The sequence below is a fragment of the Nothoprocta perdicaria genome, unplaced genomic scaffold (genome assembly GCF_003342845.1).
Source record: "Nothoprocta perdicaria isolate Ctin4 unplaced genomic scaffold, notPer1 scaffold_2, whole genome shotgun sequence".
NCBI lineage: Eukaryota > Metazoa > Chordata > Aves > Tinamiformes > Tinamidae > Nothoprocta > Nothoprocta perdicaria.
Window position 1 is genome coordinate 9,139,795 of NW_020455204.1, and position 27,777 is coordinate 9,167,571.

Below are 27,777 nucleotides of genomic sequence, written 5' to 3' on the forward strand. Positions count from 1 at the left end.
ATTTTGATTACCTTTAAAAAAAAGTTTGAAAAGTATGACTTCACACTCTTCTTTTTATTGACAGCAACAGATTGTGGCTGATTAAAACTATTGAGAGGAGTTGTTCAGAACGGTAGAAAATAGTCCTTTGGAAAATCTGTTCTTCTTTGGAAGCTATTTCTAAGCAGGATACAAGCAGTAGCGCTCAGGAGTGGAAAATGGGAGTGTAGATGTGTGTCAGGTGCAGGGTGATGCTATGAACAATCACTGGATGGTGCTGTGTCTACTTGGTGTAGGCAAATTACTGTTAATTTAATAGTATAATTTTGCCCAGTGAAGGGGCTTCTCAAATAAGATTCTGGTAAGAGGGAAGGTAAACTTGTTAGAGCAGTATTTACAGAAGTTAAAAAAAAATCTTGAAATAAATACGAATTATTCAAGAAGTTTGGAGCCTGTTTAATAGGAATCCCAATCTGTTCAGATAGAGGAGTGGAGAGTTCAGGCCCACGACCTTAATTCTGTCCTTAGTTGGCGCAATAAGGAGAGGCTTGTAGCTATTTCCCCTTACAACTCTTTTAAAACTTCCCACTGTTTTTATAGGACTGCAGATCATTTTTTTCCAGTTCTGTGAAATTATTATAAATATTTCTTTAAGGAAAAAAAAGTTAAAAATATATTGCGATTTACTCCTTTTAAAAATATCTTTTAGACCAATAAAGACCCAATCTTCATTGATTTGGCCATCCTGACTGCTCAAATTACACTCTGTAATTTGTGCTCAGTATCATACTTTGCTTGGTATTTGGCCTCTGACTTTGTTTCCTTTAAACATTAGAACTTAAAGTGCTCCTTCAGGTAGTGGTTTTAGATTTGTCAGAAAGTTCTTTCGTCTGCTCTGTATGGCAGAGTTTGACTGCAGTAATTATATTCTCCTTCCATGCACGGATCTCCTAGGAAATTCCAAGATTGTGTCAATTGTCTGTCCTTAGCTATGGGAATCAGAAGCACCATAGCATGAAAAGCGTAGTCTGTTTACGTGTGCAGGATATATAGTAATAAGACTTTTACATCCATGCAAAATAATTGAATAGTAACTATTGTCAGTTATTAAATAATGAAGATATCACTGTGTCTAGATGATTATATTTAACAGAAGTTCTTTCTTTGTAGAGGAGCTGAAATACATATTTTTGGATATGGCTTCATTTTAGATTTCTAAACTGTCTTGCTTTGTATAAGACAATACTGCAATTAAAGAGAGATACCGGTACCTCGGCCTGCAGTGTAGTCTGTGTCAGCAGCTATATTACATTCATTTGTACTTTTATCAGTGAAGTAGCTTTGCTGTACGTTGTTCATCTCTCTCTGTGTGCTAATGTGATATTCTTCTCTGATAACCGTAGATTTTGAATAGCAGTATCAGAAGAGCCCTGACATCAGTCTGTAGCTCTTTTTATTAGCTTTAATGCTTTCATTTGGTCAGTTTAGTGATTGTTTTCCCCTACATTCTGTCAAGGTTATTTCTTTAAAAATGTATATTTCTGGTATTTGAAATCAGTACTTTCTTCTGCTTTCTTTATGATCAGTCTCTCATGAGCAAGATCTGGCAAATGAAGCCAGATCTTCAGGGCTTTGTTTTCTGCCTAACAGAATGGATATATGTTTTTTGTTTATACAAATTTTAGCTCTGATGAGCCTATGTATAAAATAGCCCATCACCAAGTGGATTGCACTGGATCTGGATTCTGCATTTGGAGGCAACATTCTTGCATTTGCTTGCTAAAGACACTGAGTATATAAGAAATACAGAAGGAAAGCAAAAAAAGCTTCACAACAGTCAATCCTTTTCTTGTGTGAACAGTGAGGTTGGCAGTCCTGTATTTTAATATGGACTTACTGCCAGCAAGATTCTGGTCGTGGTCTGGTTTGGAAATAAAATGTGTGACATTGTATGGAGGTAAGAATTTGGGAAGAGCTTATGCATCTGCCCGTGGTGTCTCAGGAGACATCGGCTTCCCGCTGCGGGCCGGACGAGCTCTTTGCTGCAGCCTCGGGCCCTGCGTGTCTCTCTGCTGTCGCTGATGAGAGCCATCTTTCTAGTTGTCAGCTTATCAGCTGCAAGAACACGGGGAAGTAATTTTCAGGGTGGACTTGCCCAGTATTGGGTTTCTGAGAATCAGTCATCCTGAGGTTTTAGCTCTATTTTTTTTTCTGCAATAACTGGTGATTTCAAGACAATCACCTAATCCACCCTCTTTTTTTTTTGTTATTTTTTTTCCCTTCAAAGTGCAGTAATCCCTAGATGAGATGAGATACTGCATATTGGATGTTGTGACGATTTGGACAGTCACGTTTTTCAGATGTGCTCTTGATTTTTTGCTCGCTTGAGAGGAATAAAAACGGTGTAGAAGCTTGTTATGTTGCCATCAGACATTTACTGCTAAATCTATCCCAAGTTTAGGTGTTTTTCATGGGTTTTATCAGCAGGTACATTAAATGAGTATGTGAGGGGGGAAAAATACTCCCTTTCATATATATGATAAGTTATACTAATTCATTTTTCAGTATGGTAAATTTGGTGCATATTAATTATCAAAATACGAAGGTATGGCATTTTTTCTTAAAAAGCTTTAGTTTTTAAGTAAGAAAAATATTATTACATTTTATCTATTACTATATTCATCAGTAAAGGTAACAACTAAAGTGATAAACTGATAGGGAAATGTGTTAAAAGTGATGTGACTGGTGTACATTTTTGTTCTCAAGTTCTGAAAAACTAGTTTTAAGATTTTTGTAAACTTACAGCTATGTAATTGGAATAAATGAACTTTGATGACCTTGAAAACAAATAGGTTTGTGATACAGCATATCTTTCCAGAAATATGGTCTAAATTTGGCAGAGAGAAGTACAATAATCTGAAGTAGATTTTAACCTTTTAAAATTTGATTTTTTTTCTTTATTTCAGAACCTTAATAAACAAGCATTTGATCTTGCAAAAGTCCTGCTGAAAAGGACGGTCCAGACCATTGAACCGTGTATTGCCAACGTGAGTAAACTGATTCATTCATATTAACTGCTGTGTTCTGCTTACTGTCTTGATTTAATGCAGATTTGTTTATTTGAAAAATAAATATTTATAAAATACCAATTTTTAATGAAAATACAAGAATATAATTTTCCAAATAGAATATTCTTAACTTGCTTGTAAAAGAAATGTGAGATGATTCAAGTAACTAAAGGGGTCCTTTGTAGACCCTTTACCTTGGTTCTAAAATTCAGCAACTAAATCCCAGCTGGGAGTCTAGATGACCTGTCTTTCAGCATTACTGGGTACCAAAAAATCCTATTGTAACAAAATGAATTGTTAGTGCCCCATGTGTCCAGCAAGCAGTCAGCTTTGCTTTATCCTAGCTGTAGGCTGGAACATTTCAGACACTCAGCTCTTTAACAGACTTTGTTTAGCCTGAACTTGCTTTACTCAGCCTGGAAGAACGCAGTTTCCTACAAGGCTTGCTGCTGCTGTCACTGCTCCTGTTGAATGTCAGCAATGGGCTCTAACGGTTACAACATACAGCTACTTCATTCAGTCTTGTGGAGAGCGAAGTCCTGTCTGTATTCCTGTCTGTTCTCTTCCTTCATTGCTGCAGCCAGTAGTACTCTTAAAAGTCAAAGAGGGTTAAGAGGGAAATCAGACAAATTCATGAAGGATTAATCAGTAGCTGTTTAAAAGCTCAGGGAGTTTCACTGACAAGTACCACCTTCCAATTCCCATATTTCTTCAAGCTTTTGTAATTAGTCATAACTGGGAACACAGGATAGTGGTTAGAGTGACCTTTGAGTTAATTAATATTGTTCCTCTTACATTCTTAATCAGGGGTAAAATAGCTTTGTAGCACTTGCACTGCACAAATATTATTATTATTAATCCACAGGATCAATGGGAAGAATTTGTGCATATTAAAATTTTACAAATAAAGGACGAATTACTTGTACATTAGGCTACGTTGTGGAGTTTTTTTTTGCTGACAGATCACTAACCATCTTATGCTTAGCAAATTGCCATCAAATATCACAAGACCTATTATAAATTGGTGCCGTTTTTTAAAATTGAGTAAAAGTGGAGAAGCTTATTTTTCAGCACATGACCTTCAATTTGCGCTGCTCTGAATTTTAAGGAAACTGAAAATAAGACATTAAAGCTATTCTCAACTTCAAAATGTATGATTATGCATTTTTAAATTAGCAGCTCCTTTATTGCCTGTTAATTTTGCTGGGGGAGGGGAGAATGGAGTAGATGAGTTCCTTGGCTATTAAATGATCAATTTATCATGAATTAATTGGTACTGTTGGAAGTAATAAAACTGAATTATAAAGGATATTTGGGTTGGATTTGCTTGAGGGGTGACATTTTTTGATCTAACAAAATATGTGCTTTGACTACCTCCTAATTAAGCTATTAATTGTATCACGTTAAAAATTTTATGTAGTATTTTCATTAAGTCAATTTGCTAAATAATATTGTCTGGATTCTAGTTTTTTAACCAGGTTCTGGTACTGGGAAAATCTTCAGTAAGCGACTTATCAGAACATGTGTTTGACTTGATACAAGAGCTTTTTGCCATAGACCCTCACTTGTTGCTCTCTGTCATGCCACAGCTTGAATTCAAGCTTAAGGTGGGTTGCAATGTAATATATATAGCTACAGATTTAGTAAATATTTTACCGGGCTGATAGAACTTTTCTGGTTATAATTTTGTTTCAGAAAGAAACATATCTCTAAATAGGGCTACTGAATTTTTTTGTCTGTTTTTGTCTTTGCAAGTATATGTTACACATAAATATAAAATATGTAGTCTTTATGATGATAAATGTGTATGATCTTATGTAAATGTTACCTGTACTTAACCTTTGGATTTCACTGAAATGTATTAAGTACTTAGACAGTGGTTGGTTTCTCTCATGGAATGTACAGTGCTGCATTTAGAGATAGATTTGCAGAATTTCCTTGGATAATATCATGCTTTAACAGGAGAGGAAACTATTTCTAAATATTTTCTTACAAATGTTATAATCAACTGGTAAGTCACCTGACTCCTTTTGAAAAGGATGAATAGCATCCTTGAAAATAGTGCATTTGCTCTGGTTTTGTTTGCATTTGGGGAGGGAGGGGGGCAGTTACGATTAAATAACTTTGTTTTTCATGAGAGAGTAACTAAACAGTAGCTGAACGGATATGGTGAGAGCAAACAAAAATAATGAAAACAATAATAACCAAGGAAATTATATTCTAAATGCCTTTTGTTTAAATAATGCCCATCTGTTTATATAAGCACCTTAATTGCTGTCTGATCTTTTGCATAAAAAAGTAGTTCATAAAATATGTTCTAAAATAACAATGAGATCATTGACTGTTGAAACTACCAGAGACATACATTATTCAAACTGCGATGTGTGCTGCTTATGCCTGAAAGAGAAGGAATTTTTCAAAGTGCCATCCGATTAGTGGCTGTAATATGTTAGCTTAAATACATGTTTGTATATTCTTCTTCATATTCATCTAATGATCTGCACAGGAGGACTGGGGATTTTCAGCAGTCATTTAAAACTCGCATTTTAATCTAACTCACCTGAACAGAAGAAAAAGGAAGAGAGGATATTATTAGGATGTTCCAGGTAATGACTTTGTACTTTGTTTTTTAGAGCAATGATGGAGAAGAGCGCTTGGCTGTTGTTCGACTCCTGGCTAAACTCTTTGGCTCTAAAGATTCTGATCTGGCCACACAGAATCGTCCTCTTTGGCAGTGCTTTCTTGGGCGGTAAGAGAGCTGGGGACACGCTTCTGGGTTTCCATTCTTTCTTTAGGCTGAGTTTTCCTTATCCTGTACTGTATCTTTCTTTCAGAGGATTTCAGAGGTGTTTTCAGAAGATGTAACTTTTTGTATTTGGACAGTAAATTCTCAAATCTTTAGAGAGTTGCATAAATTATAATTTAGAACTGTATTCTTGAAGGATTGATACGTGGTTCACAGATATGGGAACATAGCTTAGAGATATAACAGCATTGTCTAGAATTCAGAATACAGTTTAACTCTGCCTCTTTATTGTGTAATTCCTCTTTTGATTGAATACTTTTTAACAAATATAAAAATAATTAGTGGTGAATGTTTTCAAATGGTACGTATTATGTGGAGATTTTATCTCTTTTTAATTCCATATATGTAAAGGTCAATGAATAGTCTCCATCATCCATAGAGAATTATGTTCAGAAGTTTAGGGATAAAGTCCTTCGGCTCACCATTTCATACAGCACGTTCATCCTTTCAGTTTTGTCTTTCTTAGTTTAACAAGAAATAGTATACAACTTTTTGTATGTTTGAGGTACCTTATGGAGATAAATTCAAAATCTTTCTCATGTAGTATTTTGCCTTCTAGAAGTATTTCACTAGTTAATGGGACTTATTATCAACATATGTTACTACATAGAGAATAATCTTGATTTGCAAGGCTAATTAAAAATTAATGTTCACCATCATCTCTCCCTCTAGGTTCAATGATATCCATGTCCCTGTGAGATTAGAGAGTGTGAAATTTGCCAGTCACTGTTTAATGAACCATCCAGACTTAGCAAAAGACCTCACTGGTAAGATACTAATATAAGGGTTTAGAAACGAAGAAGGAAGAATGTCATTATTTCTGTGCATAACAGTATAGTTCTAAAATGCATTAGGACCAAGTTGAATGTTGGGCAGACGAGCTAATTAATGAGTAGATGCTTTCTGCTGAAGCCAAATGCCAGTTGTTAGGCAGAGGAGGGAAGGTAACATTGCCTGGTCTTTCTGTGGGTCTTGTAAAGAGCTTCTGAGGTAATGCCTGGTGGAATGAGTCTAAAAGCACTGTCACATCCTGATGAAATTTTCAGCCTATCAAAGCAAGTGTTCATGAAAGAGTGAGCAGTGTGCCCTCGTGGCCAAGAAGGCCAATGGCATCCTGGCCTGCATCAGGAGGAGCGTTGCCAGCAGGTCAAGGGAGGTGATTCTGCCCCTCTACTCAGCTCTGGTGAGGCCGCACCTGGAGTACTGTGTTCAGTTCTGGGCACCCCAGTATAGGAGGGACGTGGAGCTTCTGGAGAGGGTCCAGAGAAGAGCAACCAGGATGATTAAGGGAATGGAACATCTCTCGTATGAAGAGAGGCTGAGTGAGCTGGGCCTGTTTTCTCTGGAGAAGAGACGGCTCAGAGGGGATATGATTAATATGTATAAGTTCAGGAAGGGAGAATGCAGGGAGGAAGGGGACAGGCTGTTCTCACTGGTGGCCAGCAATAGGACGAGGGGTAATGGCCACAAACTGAAGCATAAGAAGTTCCGTCTCCAGGTGAGGAGCAACTTCTTTACTGTTAGGGTGACAGAGCAGTGGAACAGGCTGCCCAGGGAGGTTGTGGAGTCTCCTACTCTGGAGGTCTTCAAAACCCGCCTGGATGCCACCCTGTGCCATATGCTCTAGGTGTGCCTGCTTGAGCAGGAAGGTTGGACTAGATGATCTGTAGAGGTCCCTTCCAACCTTAAATATTCTGAAACATACCGGGGGGTTTTATTTATTTTTTTAAATAATATCTTTACTAGTATTGTCTTCCGCTGCCTTTAGAAAATGCCACTGTGCTCCTCTAAAACATGGAGTCTCTGCCATTAGTTCAACATGATTTTAATTACGATTTGAATTTCAGCTTTAGCTGAGAATATTGTTCCTTTTCAATGCAAGCTAATCCTCAGTGACTTTCAGTATTTTTGATTTATTATTTACGTTATTATCTCCTTGGGAATAAGAGTGTCGTCTTGCTTATTTCATAGTGTTTTCAGTATATTCTAGTCAGTTTTATTTCACTTCATTACTTCTTGAAAACTGATTGAAAAAGCCATTCACTTTTATAATCCTTAAATATTTAAAGTTACCTAAGATATCTTTTAATATTTAATGTGAAAAATGCTGGAAGAACAGATGTTTCTTTCAAGCAGTTCCATGTTTAATAGATTATATTGTTCAGGATATGTATGGCTGACAGCTCATTGGAAGTTGAAAGACATCATATCTACAAAAAGAAAACTAATTTACTCATTCTTTCTGATTATAACAGAATATTTGAAGGTTAGATCACATGACCCAGAGGAAGCCATTCGACATGATGTTATTGTTACAATTATTACTGCAGGCAAGAGAGATCTCTCTTTAGTCAATGACCAGCTGCTTGGCTTTGTCAGGGAAAGAACATTAGACAAACGGGTAAGTTTTAATGTTTTATTTTTGGTAGTATCTGCGTCTGATACAAATGGTAAAAGCAAAAACAAACAACAAAACCCAACTCCATCAAAAGAGAATCATAGAGTTGATTCTAGACTGCTATGACAAAAATAATTTTCTTATTAGAGCATCTTAATGAGCATCCTGTATTATGAAGACACCAATATACATGCTATGTAGGAAATAAAGTCACTGTTTTATGAGAAACATTGCCATACTGTAAAGAATTTAAGAATAGCCATATAGGTTTAGGCTGACATTCCCTGTAGCACAGTGTAATTCTCACAGTGGACAATTCTGGCTTCCAGCAATTTGAAATCTAAGGATTTCTTAAGTCTACTTGATCATATTCGTCATCCCTTGTGATGGAACTTTCTTCTATGAATTTATCAAGCAGTTTCTTGAATTTTTTTGTACTTTGTAAGGGTCCATAGCATCTGCATCAGTAAGTTCAAATTAAATGAATGTGTGGAACAAGTAACTTTTTCATGTCAGTAAATTTTATATTTACTATTCAGTTCATTTTCTAATAATGTATAATATATTAAGTGGCACAGATTCCATTTTGACCCCATCACTAACTTCATTTTGTTGTGAAAACTACTTTGTTTTGTATGTTTTAGTTCTCAACAAGATTTTCATTTTAAGTCCCTCCATGTGAAACTGAGCTGGATTATTTTTTAAATCCATTTGCATTTTATTGACATTCTTATGAGTCTGTTTTTTTTTTTTTTTTTTTTTTTNTTTTTTTTTTTTTTTTTTTTTGCTAGGCATGACTTTCTTCTATGTAAATTGTAATGATTCAGTCATAATGTCATTTTCTTCAGTGCCTTCTTTTGTTGTTATTTTGTTTCAACCTCTCTGCTTTTTGAAGCCAGTTGTGGTCAATAGTGTGTTGCTCTTTGTCCCCTTTCTAAAAATAAAGTTTCCCATTTGCTACTTTCTATTCCTTTAATTTCATAAACTACGTGACACTTCACAATAACAAAACAGTTCGATGCATCACCCCAGAGCTCCTGTAGAAGTTGTGGATGGTCTTAAGCAGTCATTTGGTCTTAATGATTCTGTTACCACTCATCTTACTGATTTGTGCTAAAACATAAAGTGACACTTCAATTTAAGAAGCTCAACAGACTTCCCCACAGAATAAACCTTGGTCACCTGCGCATACTAGAAGCAATCTGGGGCGACTTCCTGGTTCCTAAATCTTTGGTAAAGGTGTTTAGTTAGTAATTTTTTTCTCAGATTAAGCTTTCAGTAGTTTGGTTCTCAGATTATTGCTGTGCTTTATCAGAGATTTCAAGGATTAACATTCACTTTACTAGAGTTTATAGTCTTCACTATTTGAACTCTTTTGGTTGTGGTAGATGACTTTTTTTTTAATAGCAGACTTTGTGGTGTAAAGATGTTTCCTTTTTGATAGCAGATAACTTTTTTCCCATAAACCACATCATTCTTTTTTAATAATTTTCTGCTGTTGACGTTGGTCCTCGTTTTAAATGAGAATGTCTCTGTAATGGAATCACTTCCCACCACGATTATCACCTCGTCAGAAGGGAATGATTGTTACTGTGTCACCTTCTGCATAGAATATCTGTCCTCCTTTAGCCTGTCATCACCTGTGGCAAGAGGTTGTCAGTTGTAATACTCATTTTTACAGTGGCAGAGTTTTTCAGTTCTGTTTTCAGCTTAGCCTTGTGGTGCTCATTAATGCTCCTCCTGTGTGTGTTTGATTTCATGATTCCTCATCAGTCATAGGTTTGATGATAGGTTGCATGGCAGAAGGTCAGGTGCCTTTTTGGAAGCTCATCAGCAAAGAATGATTTTGCCTCTGGTGATGTTTCTGTTACAAAAATCTCTGGAGATATCTTTAATGAAACTCTATCCTGAGGAGAAAGGAAAATTAAGGATCAACTGGAAATGACTATAGAGAGTACTTAGCAATCTGAAGTAGACCTGAAGAATTTAGTATGCCTTTGTAAATATAATTAAATTGTATTATAGTGAATATCAGTTAGTTGTAAACTTCCAGCGTTTTAATTCTTTTAAGTTTTTTTGGTTTTTTTTTTTCCAAATTGGAAGGGGGACATTGATACGTCCTTGTAACTGCCTCCTTATTTTCTATATAGCACTTTCTCAGTGGGAGACATAGTACATTATGCAATTATTCCTTAGCTTTAAGATCTTGGTGATCTTGTGCCAACTGTTTTGACCTCTCATAGTCAGATTCCTATTTGTCAGATCTACTGCAAACTTGCATGTCTTGTGTCTTCACCAGTTTGACCTCATCTAATTCTTACTGGGCCTGCAGCTGTGGGTCAAGTGTGAGTAGATTTTAGAATAAGAGAGAGTATTTGTCAGAAAGGTGCTGGAGGAAAATGCTCATTGTTTAACCAGTTGCTTTCATATCAGATCAGTACTGCCCTTTTCCTTTATAAAACAGTGTGAAATATTTCATAAATAAACACTTTAAATCATGCAAACTAGTACACCGTTTAGCTAATTTTTCAGCTGACCATATTAGCAAGAGAAAACTCCGGATTTAGTCTGTATTTGTGTAATGGTTACAGCTATTTCAAACAAACAAAACACCAGAAAACTATAGATTTCAAATACATCTCTCTTTTTTTTTTTTTTTTTTTTTTGCCCCAGTTGGAAAAGTAGCTCTGTAAATAGGTATTTGCCAAAACCTGGATTTTTCCTTTGAAGCACGGTTCCTAGAGTTTCTCGAGAGTCTTTCCTGACTTGGATCATTTTAGATATTTTCTGGAAATGCGTGGGAGGGGAAACTTTCAATCCGTGAAGGGAATGCTTACCTCTTGCCAGTTTACATGAAGGGCATTGCAAAAATAGTTCGTATATGTTTCTATTATTCTGGTAGAGCCTCTGTAACCTAAAAAATTGTAGGGCAGCTTTTGAAAGTTGACTTATTCCTGTTTCTCCAAACAGGCCAACTTGTGGTGTAGACTGCCTGTCCATTTATGAGAATAGACTTCTTTACATCATCAATTTGAAGAGAGAAGCTGTAAACTGAGAAACTGAAGGCACAGTTGAAACTGAATGGGAATTCTTCTATTTGTCTTTAATTATCTTCCTGCCTGTGTTTTTACTCCCGCTTCTCTGGGTGCAGAAAAGAAAATTGTGCTTTTTCTCCACCTGAAGGAGAAGAATTTTAGGATTTTTTTATTCTTCACTCCATAGAAAGGAAGAGATTAGCTATTTTGGCAGATAAGGGATTATTCTGAATTTTAGATAACAGTTTTTTAACATAGCACTGTAGTCTTTGGCAAAGCAATTTGATTAGGCTAGCTAGCCAAAAAAGACTCTGTCTAACATCATCAGAATTCTTTTGTTGCCTAGATCAAAATGGTACTGGCTTCTTTAGCTCTCTTCTTTAGTCTGACTATTCTTTTCCCCTTCATTTTCTTATTCTCTTACTCTACTGTCTGCTCTTAGGCTTTAATTTTCCTGTAGCACTTTATTCTTTTCCCTGTCTGTATTTCCTCTTTTGAGACTGGTTCTGTGGTATTTCTAAGCCTTGTATAAGGCCCTGTCCAGGGCCTCCCATATTCTCTCTGAAACTGCCTTTCTGCATCCTCGTGGCCTCTGCCCTCTACAGCAGTTTCAGTGATTTGGAAATCTGTGAGCAACCAAACTTCCCTTTAGAGCTCTCCTTGCGAAGTACCTGGCTTTCATTTTAGACTTAATCTTTCTAGAATCACTTCTGATCCTTCCTTGTCTTGTGACAATAGCTTTGCTATCCTTCCAGTGTCGTGTAGGAGATGTGATAGAGTGATAGTTGTGCATTAGAAAAGTGTATCTGAATGTGAATAAGTAACTAGTGCTTTCATGAAAAGGTTTGTCTTCCAGACCTTCACTGTCTTGAAAACGTGCTTTAGGTTGCAATGACCTGAGAATATTTCTGCAAAGATATTCATAACATTTATATCTAATTCTTTTAATATATAAAAACGAAGTTTTGTGCAGTGTGCTGTCAAGTTTGTTACTTTTTCTTTTTTTTTTTAATATCTAAGAAGCACGTAGCATAACACAGTTATGCCCATATAGGTGTTATACCTTATTCCAACAACTATTTGTGTGTAAGCAAACTGTTCTGCTGACATAGAGCTGTGTTATCCACAAGATTCCTTTTTCCTCTGTCCAGTTCTAGACTGTACATTTCAGGATCAGGGTCTCTAGTTTATAGTAGTTTTGGTTAAGATAGTTTCATCATATTGTCATATATGTATAATAGTAATGATTTTGGTGATGCTATCTGAAAATAATATGGTGAAAACAGAACAGAATTTAAGAGGCTTCCTTGCAGTGAATCTTACCCAGTGCAAGCGGTGGGTGCAAAGCTTGTAAGAGAAGGGAATATAGCAAACATGGCTCTTGATTTTCTTGCCCTTTTTTTAAAAGTCACTCAGAAAAAGTATTAAGAACTGTGGAACATCTCAGTCAGCATTGCTAAAATGACTCCTCAGTTCAGTAAGACTTAGGAAGTTACACACAGTGTGAGTGTTAGTATCTACCTTTGTATTTAATAGGATTAATTATTTTGATCTTGGAGTTCAAGTTCATACCTAGCTGTGATCTGGAATAAAGTCTCTCTGACAGTTTGAGTTCTGTGTATTTTCCTTGGCCAGTGAGGGAAAACAAGTATTTTTCTGTGAGACTTCCTATGTGAATCATTCATCTGAAAAAAAAAAATCCTTAAAAGAATTAAAATGATGCAGGTTTACGAAACTGGAGGCATATTCAGCACACTGTTCTCTCTAAAGGAATCCTTAAACTATTCTGATATAATTTCTTCCACACATCAATGTAAAGAGATCAAGGAATATGTCTGTTAACGTGATTAACACTGGGCCATTTTCTCTTGATCCTGGTGGGTAAAATATATGATCCCTACCAGAAGCAAGGATTAGAAGCTGGAAACACCGTGTGTGGTGGCTGCAGAGTTGGGCATTGTCCCACTTGGAGTCCTGCATGGATAGAGTCTTCAAGGCTTCAGCAAAAAGGGTGTCTCCTGCTTCTCCTGGAAAGTAGCCCAGAAGTCCGGGCAAGCTAAGCTAGGCTTTAGACCCAAATCTCCTATGTCTACACAAGCCTGTTAACTGCAGAGGTGTTGAGCAAAAGAGAGTTGACACCTCTGTTGGGTGTCTGTCTTGGAACAGATATCAGTGTCCTAGAACAACCTGACTTAAGAAGGATTTTTTTCAGACATGAAGCTGTACTTCAAATATGTTTTATACTTACCAGGTCCAGACCTCTCTTTATTTAGCATAGGGGAGTACCGGTTGCTCTGTAGAGGTACTACTCACTGTATACAGTATAAAGAAAAATAGCTTATTTAGCCTTTACAGATTCTAATTTAGTGGTGCAGAAAGGCATTTCTCAGCCTAACTTTCTCAATGCCTAAATTTAGGAGGTCAGAATATGGCCATTTTGTCTTCTGCATCTTTACTGTATTTTGTACACCTGATATTTTGTTACCAAAACCACTCCCCTTTCTCCTTTCATTTCTTCCTTCTCCAGTGGCGAGTAAGAAAAGAAGCTATGATGGGTCTTGCTCAGCTGTACAAGAAGTACTGTCTTCATGCCGAGGCTGGAAAAGATGCTGCAGAGAAAGTGAGCTGGATAAAGGATAAACTTTTGCACATATATTATCAAAATAGCATTGATGACAAGTGAGTCAACTTAAGCCTTCCTAATTATAATTGTGTAGTGATAAGAGATATTCTGATAAAGGAAAAAAAATAAATGAAAATATGAAAATGTGAAAGATACTGAAGTGATATCCTTAGCACATGTTTTTTGTAGTTTTAAGTATTATTTATTCGATAATCATTAAAGTGCATACTAAGATCAGGATTGTTACATTATTTATTCCTCTATTTATATACTGCTAGAGCTAGATCTGTGATGATGTGAAATGGCTATTAACTAGCTATTGCATAGGAAAAAATATAAAATTTGACTTTTGTTGCACTCCAGTTTCTTAATACTGTCTAGAAACTTGCATGTTAAAATTAATCAAATTTCTGTGAGCTGCCGTGGTGTCTCATTTTGCCATACTATATACAGCATGACCCTTCAGATAGAATGAAAGCAATAGAAATATCAGAGGTGTCTCCTCTGCTGTCTGGTCTTCCCTGTTCTCCCTCCTTCTAGTTTTTGAGCCACTCTTTGGCCTAGGCAGAAGTATTTTGGCCTGGGTATTAGGAGGTCAGAGTTTTCAGCTCTCTCTTCTCACAAGGAAAGCCAAGCTATGAGATCACACAGAAGTGGAGTTTCAGCCTAAATTTTTAATATAACCTACTCAGAATTCAGCCATTTCTCATAGCATTTCTGAGCATCTTGCCTATATAGCCTGTGGCTTCAGTATGTTGTGTGGTCTTAGCTCCTAGTCCAAATGGACTAATAACTTTCTTCGGGTGCCAGTAATTATAGTTAATTCTTCGGGGTAATGTCACCCTGCTGTGGTGAGGACTAACTTTGTTCATATCGCTGATTCTGTCTGGGCCACAGTTGCATACTTATTTAATTATTGTCTTACAAAAAAGGAAAAGAAAAAGAGAGTTACAAAATTGTATCCACAAAATTGTATCCAAAGTTGCACTGAAAGAATGCTCAGCATCAAATACAGACAAATTATGAAATCCTCACCTAGTTTATACAAAGCTGATTCTAATTTTATATATATTTATAAAAAATAGATGCATATATATATATATGCATCAAACATGCTTTCAACTGCATTGTGAGATTCCTGTTTTTATTTTTTTTAGTGCACTCTTGTCGAATTCAGCACACAAGCTGATACTGAATAGGGAATGAGTGTAAGTTTTATAGTGATTGTAGCAGATGTTTTTAATATTCCTGCTCGCTGAAAATGCAGAACAGTGCAAAGGAAATGAGGCCAAAGCTTTCAAGGAAAGACTGTGTCATCAAAGCTGAGTTTCTCTCTCTCAGATGATTTCTTCTGAGGATCTGGTTAAGGCATTTAAGCCTTATTTTCCTGAAAAACTACTGATATCATGTGATTTGTTTCCACACACTGATATGTTGTTGTTGTTTGATTGTTTTATTTTTATTGTTCCTGTAGTTTAGGACCCTGAATTTTAATCCAAATTATGCTGGTTTTTAAGGTTGACAATGAAGTCCGTGTTCAGCCATGCTCTCGGTTTGCTTTCTTCATGCATTTTAGCTTTATCATTCCTAGAATTAGAAAGCCAGCGCTCTAGCACCTGCAGAGCTGTAGAAATGCTGTCATCTCCTAGACTCAGTCCATACAACTTTTGCACAAATACACAGAGACATCTGAGCTAGCAAAACCCGTCCAGCTCTTCCCCGTGCCAGGTGACGTGGGTAAAAGCAGCCGCGAGCAGCAGCCTGAGCCTCGCGGTGCGAGCAGAAACACCAGTTGTGTCGAGGGAGAAGGGCCCGGTGTCACACATACAGTGCTGCATTCCGGCACAAAGTGGAGTAGAACAAATCCTGTGTGAACATCCTTAACCCCGTCACTAACTACTGTTTTATAAGTTGGCTGTTGATGGGCCTGTGCTGATCCACGAGCTGGCAATAAATGTTTGGTGGCTTTCCTCACAGCAGAAATAATTCCTGTTCGTAGAACCTTACCCTGACCACCACGGGCCAGGGAGGCATGGTGCACTCCCACCTTTTAGATGGAGAGCATTTCTGGAAAAGGGATCTCTACTGACATGGGCTAAAGCCATGTTCATAAGAAAGTTAGATGGAGTTAAGTGAGATGGTTTTAATACCTCTGGTCTCCTGTCCTTTTGAACAAAGTGATGATGGAGTCTCCTGAGGTTTGAAGATCCTCTCTCCCAAGTAGTTCAGTTTTTGGGTTCATCAGTAGTCAAATGCATATTTAAAGGAAGAAAGCCAAGGTTTAAGTACCTCCAGTTTTATTCGTATGAGTGGCCATCCTTTTGTTCCTCTGTTTGGTCTCTTGGAATTTGTCTGGGCAGAGATAGGCTCCTTCTGAGCTGCTCTGCCTTCCACACTCTTTGCACAAGGTGCTCCCAGGCACTCCCTGCTGTAGTGGGAATCTTGGTTAAGAAAGTCCAGAAATTCAAGCACGCAATATTTCTGTCCATCAGGTCTAAATTGCATCACTAGGCATTCTGAACAGCTTTTGTTGGTAAAAAATGCCTGAATGTTGTTTCAGGGCTTTTTGGTTTTTGTAAGTAGACAGACTGTACAGCCATATTTTGTCATATATTTTGTGCAAAAATATGTATTCTTGTTCAGGGGAAAAAAAGAGGAAATTGGGAAATTTTTCTGCTTGATTGCTTTTTGTAGTCATTTATTTGCCCCTTTTTTCCTTTTGTTGCTTATGTTTTGATGTTTCTTGGTCTCTCCTTTTTAGTGCTTATTTTTAGCTTTTGTATTAGAATAATCAATTTCAAATGTTTTGCATTTTTTCAAATACATTTTTTTCTCTATCATACTTAATTTTGCTGTTTGCTCTTTGTATTCTTGCATTTATTCATTCTTGTGCTTTTTGCTGTCTGTATTCCTTTTTCTTGTGTTTGAGAGTAGACAAAAATAACTTCTGAAAGCCAAAAGAAAAAGGGAAATTTGGATGGAGAGAAAAAAATTTACACCTTCTTTCAGGAAAACATAAAAAGGCATGGAAGAGCTCTCAGGAAGCATTCCTTGCTAATCTTTCTACTATCAGTGAAAGGGATTTTTACAACTGAGAGAAAGGCCATTAATTTTCTTTCTCTGCAGAAAAATCTCGTTTCAGTAAATTCTGATATATCTTGTGCCTCCAGCTTGTCTGAAAGATGTCAGTGCGTTTGGAAATGTAGAGATCCTTATCTCTTCTTTTGCTGCAGATTACTGGTAGAGAAAATTTTTGCCCAGTATCTTGTCCCCCACAATTTGGAAACCGAAGAGAGAATGAAGTGCTTGTACTATTTGTATGCTAGCTTGGATCCCAATGCTGTCAAGTGAGTATTGTTGGTATTTAGCAAATATATATCTCTTTTCCAGCCTTTTCCTGTGTTCTGCGTGGTCCATGTATAGTTTCCGTCTATGTAGTCTGTCAAAGATGTGGTTCTAGCTTAATCATTACCAGCTCATCGTTCATCTGCATGTGGAATCCTGTGTGCTTGTGAGGAATTAAATTATTAAATTGCTACTTAAGGTCCACAGTTACTTTGTTTGTCACATACCTTACTCAGATCTCACTCGTTTTGTTAGGAATTCAGTAAGATTATAAATCTTTGTGTTCAGTATGACTGAATTGACTGAAGTGCACCGGTATCTTTTGTAGTTACTATTTTTGTTTAAAGGAATATTAATAAGGGAAAGAATATTTAGCTTAATGGTGATTAAAGTATTAGTTTAAATGGTAGCGTGGAGGGACAGGAAATTTGGCTTAAGTCCAACTTTAGAGATTTTTTATTTTTAAACGGAAATACTCCCTTGAAGACTTAATAGAGGTTTTGAAGCTCTAAGATCATGGAGCAGTTTCGTTGTGAAATCATGAGTCTAAATTTTATGGAAAATACTTGATATTTATAAAAGTACTCTGGGTTTACAATTCTTATTTTTTATTTGAGGGGCAGAAAACAAATCTGTTCCACCTTGTTTAGGGCAGTGCTGTGTTTGATCCTTGACCCAGATGGTGTACTTGTAAATAAATAATCTTTTTTACTGATATATTTAGCATATTCTTGTGATATACAAATCATTTTTCTTTTCTGATTTTACATTTTTGCAGAGCACTGAATGAGATGTGGAAGTGTCAGAACATGCTAAGGAGCCACGTGCGAGAATTACTGGACTTGCATAAGCAGCCCACTGTACGGTTTAGAAAATACTGATACCTTATGGACCTCTCACTCTTTACATATTTTATCCTATAGTATCTGCTTTGTGCTTGTTACTCATTAGTGTATGCGGGGAGGTTTTTCTTTTTAGCATATTGACAGTATTGCATTTTCATTAAGTTCCTTCCAGTAATGCTTTGTGGCCAGCCTGTGCTCACCACATGATTTTATGTTACCAATGAATAATTTTGGTAGGAGTTAAGAAAAAAAATCTAAGATTGTTCAATTTTGTTTTGTTTTTGACAAGCTTTTGTTAATTCTCATGTTATGATGTATTTCGATGCTTTCAAAAGGCATATTGTATAACACAAGGCAAATCTTTTACTGGGGTTTAAACCAGCAACTTTTAAATATTTGTACTGGAATATTGATTGTAAGCATATCTTCAAACTGGTAGAAACTTTAAGTGAGAATGTGTGGTTGGTGGGCTTGCTTTTTGTGAATTTTTTTTTTTAGTTCCTTTTTATGAGATTTTTTTTTTTCTTCCAAGAGCACACAAATGATTTTAAATTGTCATACATTAGTGGATATTTGCAATTCTTTGCTACTTTAAAATTTGCTCCCTTTTTTGTACATACCAGCTGTTACCAGCTATTAATGTTTCTATCATAGTATTCTGCTGTTTATTCTTAAAGCAAAGAATAAACATGACAATTTGACAAAGAATGTCAAATTACTCTGGACAAAATAGTCAAATTCCAGAGTAAAACAAACTGCTGCAGAGGAACTGACAGATCAGCTTAAAAGTGTTTCCTGAAGGAGATATCACTGATCTTTTCTTTGTTTTTGTTTTTGCTGCTGTTCTCAGTCAGAAGCAAACAGTGCTGCCATGTTTGGAAAGCTGATGACCATAGCAAGTGAGTGTTAAAGTTCTGTAAACTGTTATTATTACAGCATTCCTGGAAATTGTATTTCTGTGAATGCTGGCATAGTGAACTGGCAAATTTATCTTACATTTACATTGTGTTTAATCACGTAGAAAACCTTCCAGATCCTGGAAAAGCACAAGATTTTGTGAAGAAATTCAATCAGGTTCTGGGTGATGATGAGAAGCTTCGGTCCCAGCTTGAACTTCTGATTAGCCCTACATGTTCATGTAAACAGGCAGATATCTGTGTGGTAAGGAAATGGAAAAACAAACTTTTATGCCTTGAATATTTGAACTTAAAACAGTTATTCAGAGTTAAAGGTCCCTTTTTGTACCTTAATGTAATTTTATATATTTCCTTATTTCATAAAAGACTTTTTTTGGTTAACCTATAATGAGTGCTGAAAATATAATCTTGTTTTGCTTATTTAAGATTTGCAAAAAATAATTAAAATTAGTGTAATATTTGCTTGTAATCTAACATTTTTTTAGAGAGAGATAGCCCGGAAACTTGCAAATCCGAAGCAGCCAACAAATCCTTTTTTGGAAATGGTCAAATTTCTTTTGGAAAGAATTGCTCCTGTACATATTGACTCAGAAGCCATTAGGTATGTTCAGAAAGATCATGATAATTTCTGAATGATTATAAAATTGGTTTAAATGAGAGAAGGCGGGGGGAAAAGCATTTACTTAAGGTTTAGTTTAGTCTGCCATAGCAGTAGGTATGATTTTAAAACTCATTCTCCATAGATGTCTTCATTTTCAAATGTCTGGATAGGGAAATTTAATTTTGATACTTTGTAATGATAAGTCTGCAACCGATTTTAAAAATATTGAAGTTATTTGTGGTGACATTGTTATTTGTGGGGCTTAAAGTGAAAATGAGCTTAGTTTTCTCATAACTAACTGTCACACAGTTTTCCATATAAATGTTGAAATAATTATTTTTTGTGGGCTTGTATAAGAGAATGTTTGAATATTTGGATTTTCTGTGAGACTTGTCTGGCAACCTGATTATGTACAAAACGCATGCAAAAATATAGTGATCTGAATGCTGCCAACATGTCTTGTTTTTAGAAGAGCTAAATTTTCCAGTAAGCTAATTTGGAAGAAAAGGAATATAGCAGAATAGCTTCACAAAAGCAATAGATTATCACCATGACGTATTGTCAAAATGATATAATCTTGCTCATCCTGCTAGCTTTAACATTGCACTTTCTCAGGTCCATTTATGTTCTTTTGTTGTGTGGTGTTTTTTTTTTTTTTTTTTTTTTTTTTTTTTTATTGTGTTACAGTGCACTAGTAAAACTGAGGAATAAATCAATAGAGGGTACAGCTGATGATGAAGAGGAGGGTGTAAGTCCTGATACTGCTATTCGTGCAGGACTTGAACTTCTCAAGGTAAGCTTCATTAATGTCGCTATATAGTTTGTAATGGAAGAAAGTAATGGAGAAATGGAGAAGAAAGAAATTAATGCTAACATGTTTTTTACTAATTATAATTTTGATAATTTCTATTTTACTGTATATTAGCATTTATATTATTAGCATTCACTTTGAAAGAGAATCATGAAGTAGACTGGCTTTGGGAAGGAATATTTCTTGGAAAAGGTTGTGTGTACACAATGAAGTAGAAAACGATTTCTCTTTTAAGAAAGTCTTATCAAAGAGGTGCAGAGCTAAAGCGAGAGGAAGAGAAATGGGGATATTAGAGGTATGGTTTGGGACCTGTGTGGTGCTGGAAGGAAAAGCAAACAGGCTCAAAAGCCAAGTTATGTGCAGCAGAAGGAACTTACATTTTCAGTGGTGATGAGAAATGACTGACTTGGAGGAAGAAAGAATGATTTAAAATATCTGGAAAACATCTGTGATGGGTTTGAGTTTACTAATGCAGTGTAAGCTCCAGTCTGTAACAAAGAGGGCAGTATAAAATCAAGGACAATGTAGAGGGGAAGGTTACATAATTAATGTGAGTTTCTTCTGAAGTGAGAATGAATGAGTTGCAGTTTATGAAGACATTTCACACCAAATTTGGCAATGGGTGTCAGTAGCAGCTACTAATTAGTTCACGTAGTAGTAATATACATTGCTAATGTTGTTCAAAAGAGAAAGCTGCCATGGTTGAAGGCTTTGTAGCTGTGGTTTGGATACCTTTGAAAATGTTATTTCACACACAAGTATTTACCTAGGAAGTAAGTAACTCTGAAAAATCCAGATCAGATAAATCCAAAAATACACAGTATTTATCATTGTTCTTCCTACCTAATGCTATCTGAACTTTACAGTATTTAATATAGTATAATTTTGCTTTTGTTCTCGCATGCCTTACCTTGAATCTTTGCACGCTTAGATCCTTGTTTGACACCTTTTATAGATTTAACAGAGTGTGTTGGATATCATTAGCTTTAGATTAATATGGCAGTAATCTGTGCCTTGTTTACATTGATGCCTTAAGCTTCTTGATACCCTTTTGCTCGGAAACTAAAGATTCTGGAGAAATTAATATTTAAGTTAATTAATTTAAAATGTAAAGTTTTCCTAAATAGATTGAAATATAAATAAATATTCCTGAGTATGTGTTCATTTGTTTAAATGGTCGAATAGTGTCGTATTTTATGAAATATTTGGAAGAGGGAGGATCTGAAGAACAAGGCATATAGAAAAATGTATTTGAAAATGCATATAGCCTTCTCCAAAATGCAGTTATTTAATATAATCTCTCATGAGCATGAAATAGCTTTTTATGTTGTATGTGTATATGTTGTTATTTTATTTGCGTATATGTTATTTAGATTAATGCTCACAAACAGCCATAATTTTGTTTTTCTGATTTTTTTTTTCTGTGAATAAATACTTGTTTTAACATGTATCTGCAGGTTTTGTCCTTTACACATCCTACCTCGTTCCACTCTGCAGAGACCTACGAGTCCCTGCTGCAGTGTCTCAGGATGGAAGATGATAAGGTAGCTGAGGCAGCCATACAGATTTTCAGAAACACGGGTCACAAAATAGAAACAGACCTGCCACAGATAAGATCGTGAGTATATTTCTGTACATACAGCTTTTCATATGTAAACTTGAGCCTCTGGATAGTTTATTCAATATGTTGCCCCTAAATTTATAAATATGGATGTCTTCCATCATTTTGTATTCCTTCACTACTGTTCTTCCTGTCTGTTCATTTTTAAACTCCGTGTTCTTACAATTTTGTGTATTTATTGAAGATTTTATATCCTTAAAAATCTCCTTCTAACAGACACATTAAACAACAGTGTAGCCTGTTTCCCAGGTTACAAAATAAGCAACAACAAAAATATGGTGAAGATTTAATTTCTTGGCATTTCTACTCATAATCTGTGCTTCATGCAATTTTTCCTATCTTTGTGAGGAATGAAAATACAGTCTCCGAAGGATAAGAGGCTCTATCTGTTGTGGAACAAGTTGGAAAACAAGCTCTAAAGGCAGGCACGAATTTCTAGCAAAGAATAATTGGCTGTCACTCATCTTTTATACAGCTTGTACTTTAGCTGCTGATTAAAGCTGCATAATCTACTAAGCACTCATAGACTGTTTAAGATACTGTGGATGAAATCCAGATCTTTAACATCAACCTTTTAGTAACTAATAATCCAGAATATAAGACCCAGGTTTCAAGTTCTCAGTAACTGGAAATAAGACCTCATATGTCACTTGTTAAAATGCATCCTAGCATCCACCTTAGGTTCTGGGTGTAACCTCAGCAATTCTTATGGCCTTGCATTAGATTTTAGGCAAATAAAACTGCAAGCTCATGTACAAGACAGCTTTAAAAGATATGTAGGGGTGAAGATAAGGACACTTAGGTGCACACTTGTGATTGTCAGTGTAGCTCCTAGAATCTACAAGAGTTTCATCAAGGTTGTGCATTACTGGGGTACATTGTCATCTGTAAAAGGAGATGATAGGACTGTTTTTTTCTGGTTTCTTTCTCAGATATTGCTGGGCAGAGTCTGGGCCAGCCCTCAAATAACTTAAAAATGTAGCTGTTAGAATGGATGCCTAACCCTTTGCATGGTTTGCAAGTGAGTCAAGGGCACCAAGTAACATTAACGAAAGCTGGTGGATAAAGTAGTTCTCATCTTTGAGTTGCTTGTTGATGTTCTGAAATCCAAAACCAGGTCAGTATTTCACTGACAGAAAAAGGAGTCTGAGAATAAGTAAATAAATCTGGACAAGATGTTCCAGATTTCATTTATTAAATCATCTTTACTGTAAGTGAAAGATATGTTGCAATCAGCGGGATAGTTTTTTCAAGCAAGCTGTTTTCCTACGACTGCTTGTGTGCAGACTGCCTACTGCCCTCTGAAGTAGTGTTCTTAGCAATAGTCCAAGTTCTTCCTCATAAGGGAAAAGCTTTTGTGCACGAGTTCATGAATAGGGAATTTTAAATGATTCTTAGAGGGGAGCACTGACCATACTCAAGCAGAACCTATTCAACATGTTGAACTTTTAAGTATTGCCTTTTGCAGATTTATGTCAGTTGGGATGTGATGACTTACGGTTTGCAATCGATGCATTTGTCTTTGGCAAAAGGCCCTGTAAAGCAGATACATTTACACTATTAAAGCTGTTGTTGAGACATGAAAGCTCATTTTGATTGTAGGTTTCACAGAATTCTGTGTTGTTTTGCTTCCTGGGTAATCCAACTTGAAGAATTGTAGCAGGTTTGAGAAGACCTTACTTTGCATGCACGTAAAGCACTGTTAACATTTCCTAGGTTTTTTTTTTTGTTTGTTTATTTTCAGGGCTTGTGTCTTTTTGAGGAAAAAAAAAACAGATTTTATTTTTCAACCCTGCAAAATTTTCTTCCATCTCTTGTTGCTACTTTTGATTATGTAGAACGTTGTGGTGAAAACTGGGTGCTAAATAATCTGCACACTGAATGCTTTATTGCTATTGAGCTTTACAAGGAACTAGGATTTTTTAAAATGTTTTTGTGGGGGATGATTTCTAGGCAGTCTTATTTACTTGTCTCAGTTGCCAAGTGAGCAGCACAGTGAACCTCATGAGTTGGTCTCTCACATGATGGTCTCTCAAGTGACAGGCTCGCCTTCCTGCTCTCAGAAGTGGAACTGAACCAGCCTGCAGCTGATCTCCAGAGTGACTTTTGCCCTGCTCTTTCCTTCAACCACCTCTGATCAGGACACAGATTTAAGGGGACTCAAGTGCAAATGCTCAAAATAAAGCAGTTACATAAATACACACATTGCAATTAAAGACCAAAATGAAAGGAGTGGAGGCCTCTAAACACACTGATGTTTAATGGTTATTCCTGGCCTAGTCACTTCCAGCACTAGCTTGGATAACAAGTTCAGGAGTTCACCCTGGCTGAACTTGTAAGGTTCCACCCCATTCCCTCCTTTGCCTTCCTAGACAGCCTTATTTTGATCATTGCTTTCTTTCATGTGTGATTTTCCCTGGAGGCTTTTTTTCTGTTTAATTGTGTACAGTCAGTTGTTCAGCAAGTAACACTAAGTAAAATTCTGTCTTGCTTTTCACTCTGTATGATTATTATCTCTCCTGAACAGACTTCAAAGGAATGCTTAATTTATAACACTGTAATTCTGTGAGGATCTATATACAAGACGAACTATAGTTTTGTAGATTGCAAATTATATTTTGAAGTATTTTGTTTAATATTCACAGAACACTAATTCCAATTTTGCATCAGAAAGCAAAAAGAGGCACTCCTCACCAGGCAAAACAAGCTGTTCACTGCATACATGCCATATTTTCAAATAAGGAAGTGCAACTTGCACAGATCTTCGAGGTACGTTTTGCTTTACTGGTTTTAAGATTTGTTTCTGGCCGTCATTTGAGATTAGTGATTAACGTTAATTGAATTCATACTTTAATTAACTCATAATATTTATTAGTTAAGCAAGCTTATAGGTGCATAGCAGGTGAGATGTTGTTTTGCAGATTACTAATGCTTCTGGTAGGATCCTGATATTGTATCATCCTGATGTCTGATATTTAAGGAACCCCATTTTGTCTCCAAGGGAGAAGTTACTGGAAAGTAAAATGCTGGAATGATCCCTCCTAACTCCAGTGTTGACACACATAGTAGATACTAAATGAGAGGGAACATTCTCTAATTTCAGACTGTATTGAATTACAGTGCTTAAAACTGCACATGCAGCACCTTTCCTGAAGGAAGTTAGTGAAGAGTAACTAATCTCTGTAAGCTCAAAAACTGGCTTCCTACCCGCTTCCCTGCTTAGACAAGTTGTAAAACAAAAACTTACCTTATACAGGGAAGAAAAAGTTACTACTTTTCAGTGTAATCTTTACATACTGATGTTATTAACCCACACTTGTAAAATAGCTTGCATTTTTCATCTTGGATATCCTGGAAACCTGTGATTCAGAAGCAGGAAGATGTTTGGATTAAACCTAGAGAGGTTGATCTTACTGATTATTGTCTTTGGGAGGGCAAGTTCATGATCCCTCCCTACTGTCAAAACACAATGTGTGGATGCTGAGTGATGCAGCAGAGCAGAATTATCCTGGCAGCTGATGCCTGGAAGAGAAGTGCTGGTTACAGAGAGGAAAGACCATGGTTGTTTCCGAGTTTTACCTTGATCGTTTGTAATTGCGATTCAGGTTTTCACAGCTCTTGAATGGAATTGAATGTGGGGGTCTTGTGTCCTCCAGGTTAGACTGTTTGAAAAAAATGAGAGATTATAGAAATTGTTTGGTCCTTATATTGTGTGAGGCTGCAGATTATCCTGTTAGCTAGGAAATGGCACCCTTTCTTCAATTAGTTTGGCTAATTTTTTAAATTATTATGGAAAGCTGTGGAATGCATCAGCAATCCAGCAGTCTAAGCAGTTTTTAAGTGTGCTAATTTGCTAAATGTGTGGTTAATTTAAAAGAAGATATATTCTTTTTTCTTTCTCAGCCTCTTAGTAGAAGTTTGAATGCTGATGTACCAGAGCAACTTATAACTCCATTAGTCTCATTGGGTCATATTTCCATGTTGGCCCCAGACCAGTTTGCTTCTCCAATGAAATCTGTTGTTGCAAATTTCATCGTGAAAGATCTCCTAATGAATGACAGGGTAAAATTTTGTTTGTTTGCTTTTTTCTTTAGTTCGTGTTATTTTCTCTGTTTGAGGAATAGAGCTATTTATTTGTTAAATAAAGGAATGTTCTGTAAATATGGCATTTAATATAATGGTTTTGCATTGTAAAAGATCTTTTACGTGAAAGAAAGCTTAGTCCACAAGTTGCTTCTGTTCCCAACCCTACATTTTATGCATGAGTTGAATCAGTTCTTAAACTTACATGAGTATCTGTAGTCAACAGGTGAGAAAAATGGAAAATTGTGGTCTCCTGATGAAGAGGTTTCCCCAGAAGTTCTAGCAAAGGTGAATGGTTTACTATCAACAATAATATATATAGTTTAAAAGGGGGGTGTTTTTTTTGAGTCATGCATTAGACAATATTAAAATATTTTTTGAGTGCTTTCATATTGTTAGCCTCTTCAGAATGTGTGCAGTCTATACGTGAATTAAACACATGCTTATAGGACTGGTGAAAACTGTGTTAATGTCTTAATGTAGAGGTATTAGGTATACTGAATATTGAGAAAATTAAAGACTCATTTACTAGTTTTTGTTGCTAGAAGGATGATTTGTCTTTACTGACTATAAGCAGAATTGAAATAGAGGGACATCCTAAAAGAATTTCTTCATTCATTTTTATAGGCTATTTACTGTAAATCTAAATATGGCCATTACTAGGAATGTTTACATAGGTACTCTCATTTTTAATCATGTAGCAAGTACCCTGCATCCTCTTAATGCACTTATGAGAAGACACTGAACCATAGTTGAAATGTTGAGATGTCCCAGACTGATACACATTGCCTCATTCTGTAAATATTTACTACTTCATTATGTTCTTTTAAAAATACATGAGCTGTCATAAGTAGGAGTCTATCAGTGTTTCAGTTTAACAGCAAAAAGTTTAGCAGCTTACCAACTTCAGGTAGTAAAGGCATCTTTTATTTGTGTTTGTTCATCTTCAATAGGTGCAAGCAATTAAACTTTTGGTACGCTGGCTCTTGGGTATGAAAAACAACCAGTCAAAATCCGCAAATTCCACACTCCGGTTGTTATCAGCCATGCTTGTCAGTGAAGGAGACTTGACAGAACAGAAGAGAATCAGGTTAGATTATTTTTCATTTCAGACTTTTGTCATATTTATTGTGGAATTCCAGTGACCATGAATTTTTTCAGAGCTTTTGTAGAATTTGGAGGTGCATGCAGTGCCAGCTGATGGGGTGATTAGGAAAATACATGATTGGAGTTTTAATTTGCAGATTGGAATGGCATGTATAAAAATACACGTGATACTTCCTCTTGCTTGTGGTAGTCTGACTCAGAACCTTCTAGATATCTTGATAGTGGAAGCAAAAAACCTTCAGGGTTGTCTTTGAAAGCATCAGCCTGACCAGATTCAACACACTTAGGGAGTGGGGCGGCTTTGGGTGGAGCTCCTTCATGTGCACAGTGAAATGACTTTTCATATAAACTTGGAGGGTGAGAGAAGGAAAAAGAAGATCTGTCACGTAAGAGTTGCTTTAGAAGTTGATTTTAGACAGTGATACAAAAACAAAGCAACTCTTCTCATTTCCCCATTGTGCTGCAAAGAAGTTAGTGAGGGGAAAGCATAGCCTCTTGTTAACCCAGCTGAAATCTTGTGAAAATTACCTTGATTTCA

The 27,777-nt window shown here is 36.2% G+C and overlaps 1 protein-coding gene across 2 annotated transcripts in view; it reads left to right on the forward strand.

Moving 5' to 3' along the window:
* PDS5A (PDS5 cohesin associated factor A) overlaps window positions 1–27,777 on the forward strand; it is a 74,935-nt gene that overhangs the window by 32,126 nt on the left and 15,032 nt on the right. For both annotated transcript variants that reach the window (XM_026037535.1, XM_026037536.1), the window contains exons 6-22: window positions 2,946–3,026; window positions 4,514–4,654; window positions 5,681–5,796; window positions 6,526–6,620; window positions 8,109–8,254; window positions 13,814–13,965; window positions 17,143–17,256; window positions 18,033–18,114; window positions 18,950–18,998; window positions 19,121–19,260; window positions 19,502–19,617; window positions 20,305–20,410; window positions 21,886–22,046; window positions 24,695–24,818; window positions 25,953–26,111; window positions 26,352–26,420; window positions 27,086–27,222. In XM_026037535.1, coding sequence (XP_025893320.1) covers window positions 2,946–3,026; window positions 4,514–4,654; window positions 5,681–5,796; window positions 6,526–6,620; window positions 8,109–8,254; window positions 13,814–13,965; window positions 17,143–17,256; window positions 18,033–18,114; window positions 18,950–18,998; window positions 19,121–19,260; window positions 19,502–19,617; window positions 20,305–20,410; window positions 21,886–22,046; window positions 24,695–24,818; window positions 25,953–26,111; window positions 26,352–26,420; window positions 27,086–27,222 — 1,988 coding nt within the window. The remainder of the gene's footprint in view (window positions 1–2,945; window positions 3,027–4,513; window positions 4,655–5,680; window positions 5,797–6,525; window positions 6,621–8,108; window positions 8,255–13,813; window positions 13,966–17,142; window positions 17,257–18,032; window positions 18,115–18,949; window positions 18,999–19,120; window positions 19,261–19,501; window positions 19,618–20,304; window positions 20,411–21,885; window positions 22,047–24,694; window positions 24,819–25,952; window positions 26,112–26,351; window positions 26,421–27,085; window positions 27,223–27,777) is intronic.